Raw genomic sequence first — 2,335 nt, 5'->3', positions numbered from 1 at the left:
AAGCATACATTCCATTGCCAAGTGAATAGGCAAATGCTCCATTGAATTGAAGAAACCGGGAGTAAAGATAAGTTCTAATTTACATAATATTTTCACCATATCCTTCTCCATTTTCTCAAGATCATACCTTCTTAAGGATGTTGAGCACAAATATTTAAAAAAATTGCACAACTCAATAATGGCATCACCAATCGATTTTGGTAATAAGTCACGTACCATAATTGGCATTAACTTTTGTGACAGTCATGAGATTTCATACCTTTGAACGTCCTTTTATCTTCCTTACAACAACGAGCTATATTTGAGCTACACCCGTCTGGAAGTTCTAATTCTTTCACCCATTTACATAGTTTATCAACTTTTTCTCTTGTCAGAGCATATGGTGCTTGAGGTATTGTACCATCTGGATGAATCCATAACTCCTTTCGTATCTTCAGATGCTCAAAATCTTTTCTTGATTTCTCCTTATCCTTTGTCTTGTCATTATTTAGGATTGTGTGAAAAATGTTGTTAAAAACATTTTTGTCTATGTGCATAACATCCAAACAATGACGGAGCTGAAATGTCTCCCAGTATGGAAGCTCCCAAAACATGGACATATGGGTCCAATTATGTGTCACCCCAAAATCCTCAGGTTTACGCCATTTTATTTTTCCATGTGGATAGAACTGAATGCGCTTACAATAATTCTTTACCGCTGTACCTGAATAACGAGTTTTAACTGATCTTGTCTCCCTAGAACCATACTTGTTATTTTTTCTCAAAGGATCATTTGGTTCTAAAAATACTCGAGAGGTACCATAATAACTTGCTTTTTCCCCGTGCTTTAGCTGAAACCCTCTAACATCTCCAAGACAAATGGGACATGACATCCTACCATGAGTTGACCACCCACTAAGTATGCCATAAGATGAAAAGTCACTAATGGTCCGCAATAGTGCCGCCTTCATTACAAAATTAGAATGCAATGATTTGTCAAATGTTGTTACTCGTGTATTCTATAATATTTTTAATTCATCGATCAAGGGTCGGAGATAAACATTGAGGTCTTTTGTTGGATCCCAATTTCCTGGAATGATGAGTGGCATAATTATGAATTGATCTTTCATGCACATTGACGGCGGAAGATTATAAACTACAATAAAAACAGGCCAGACACTATAGCCTCTTGAATGTTTATCATGGAATGGTTGAAATCCATCAGTTGCAAGGCCTAACCTTACATTTTGAGACTCATTTGTAAATGAAGGAAATCTTCTATCAAACTATTTCCATTCATCTCCATCACCTGGATGAGATATTTGTCCTTTTATAACGTTCCTAGTTTTATGCCATCTCATATATTCTACAGTGTGCTTTGACATGAATAATCGTTGTAGTCTTGGAGTTAGGGGAAAGTACCTTAGGACCTTTTTCGCCACTCGTGCTTTTTATGGATTTTTTTGAACTTTATACCGGTCGGCTCCACATATATCACAAACTAACTTATCCTCATCAGCATCTTCCTTGTAAAATAACATACAGTCGTTCTCACAAGCATCGATCTTTTCATACTTTAAATACAATCCACGAACCATATTTTTCAAATTTTGGTAGGTCTCTAGCAAAGTATGTGGACTAGGCAATACATACCCAATTAGTTTAAGTAACTCATCGAAACCCTTTTGGCTACAACCATACATATTCTTGAAGTGCAACAATTTAGTAACAAATGATAGTTTTGAATGCTCTTCACAATTTGGATATAAGGGTATTTGCTCTCCAATGTCTCTTAAAATTTCAAAAGCATCATACATGTCATCGTCTTCACTGATACCATGATTCTGACTACCGTCATAATGACCACCTCGATTAATCTTTTCACCATGGTGATCCCAGAAAGTATAGGCCTCAATAATACCATTTAGATATAGATGATATTTTACCTCGTCTTCGGTGATCCATACCAGATTCTTACATTTGGTACACGGGCATCCTATCAGTCCATATCTGTCTTTTGTTTTCTGTGCAAATTGAACAAAATTATCCACACCTCTCTTGTACTCCTCTGTTAAACCACCCATACCATCAAACCTATGTTTCATCCAACTCCGATCCGATGACATCTATAAATAAAGAATAAAAAGAGAATTACATAAATTTAATTGCCAAAAGATATCATGTAATTATCCCAAAATTTCAAGACAATATCATAAAACCTACCTCAATATTTGAAATTATGTGGATCGTAGAGGAATTGGAGTTCAACACATGATGTTGTATGTGTATATTTGTGTTCAGCAAGAGAATAAGAAACAGAGAAAGAAGATCGATGGCGACTGCTACATGTATGTAG

At 35.8% G+C, this 2,335-nt stretch overlaps 1 protein-coding gene across 1 annotated transcript; it reads right to left on the bottom strand.

Annotated features, from left to right (window-relative positions):
• Positions 1–227: 227 nt before the first annotated feature.
• Positions 228–2,105, bottom strand: LOC141679892 (uncharacterized). Its single transcript, XM_074486259.1, has 3 exons — positions 1,523–2,105; positions 1,041–1,135; positions 228–944 (listed from the first exon to the last, which is right to left on the bottom strand). Exons 1-3 carry the CDS (start codon positions 2,103–2,105, stop codon positions 228–230), a joined length of 1,395 nt encoding a protein of 464 aa, XP_074342360.1.
• Positions 2,106–2,335: the final 230 nt, after the last annotated feature.

This window comes from Apium graveolens, chromosome 8 (genome assembly GCF_009905375.1).
Source record: "Apium graveolens cultivar Ventura chromosome 8, ASM990537v1, whole genome shotgun sequence".
NCBI lineage: Eukaryota > Viridiplantae > Streptophyta > Magnoliopsida > Apiales > Apiaceae > Apium > Apium graveolens.
The sequence above is the reverse complement of the archived record's forward strand: the minus strand, read 5'-3'. Positions and strand labels throughout refer to the sequence as shown.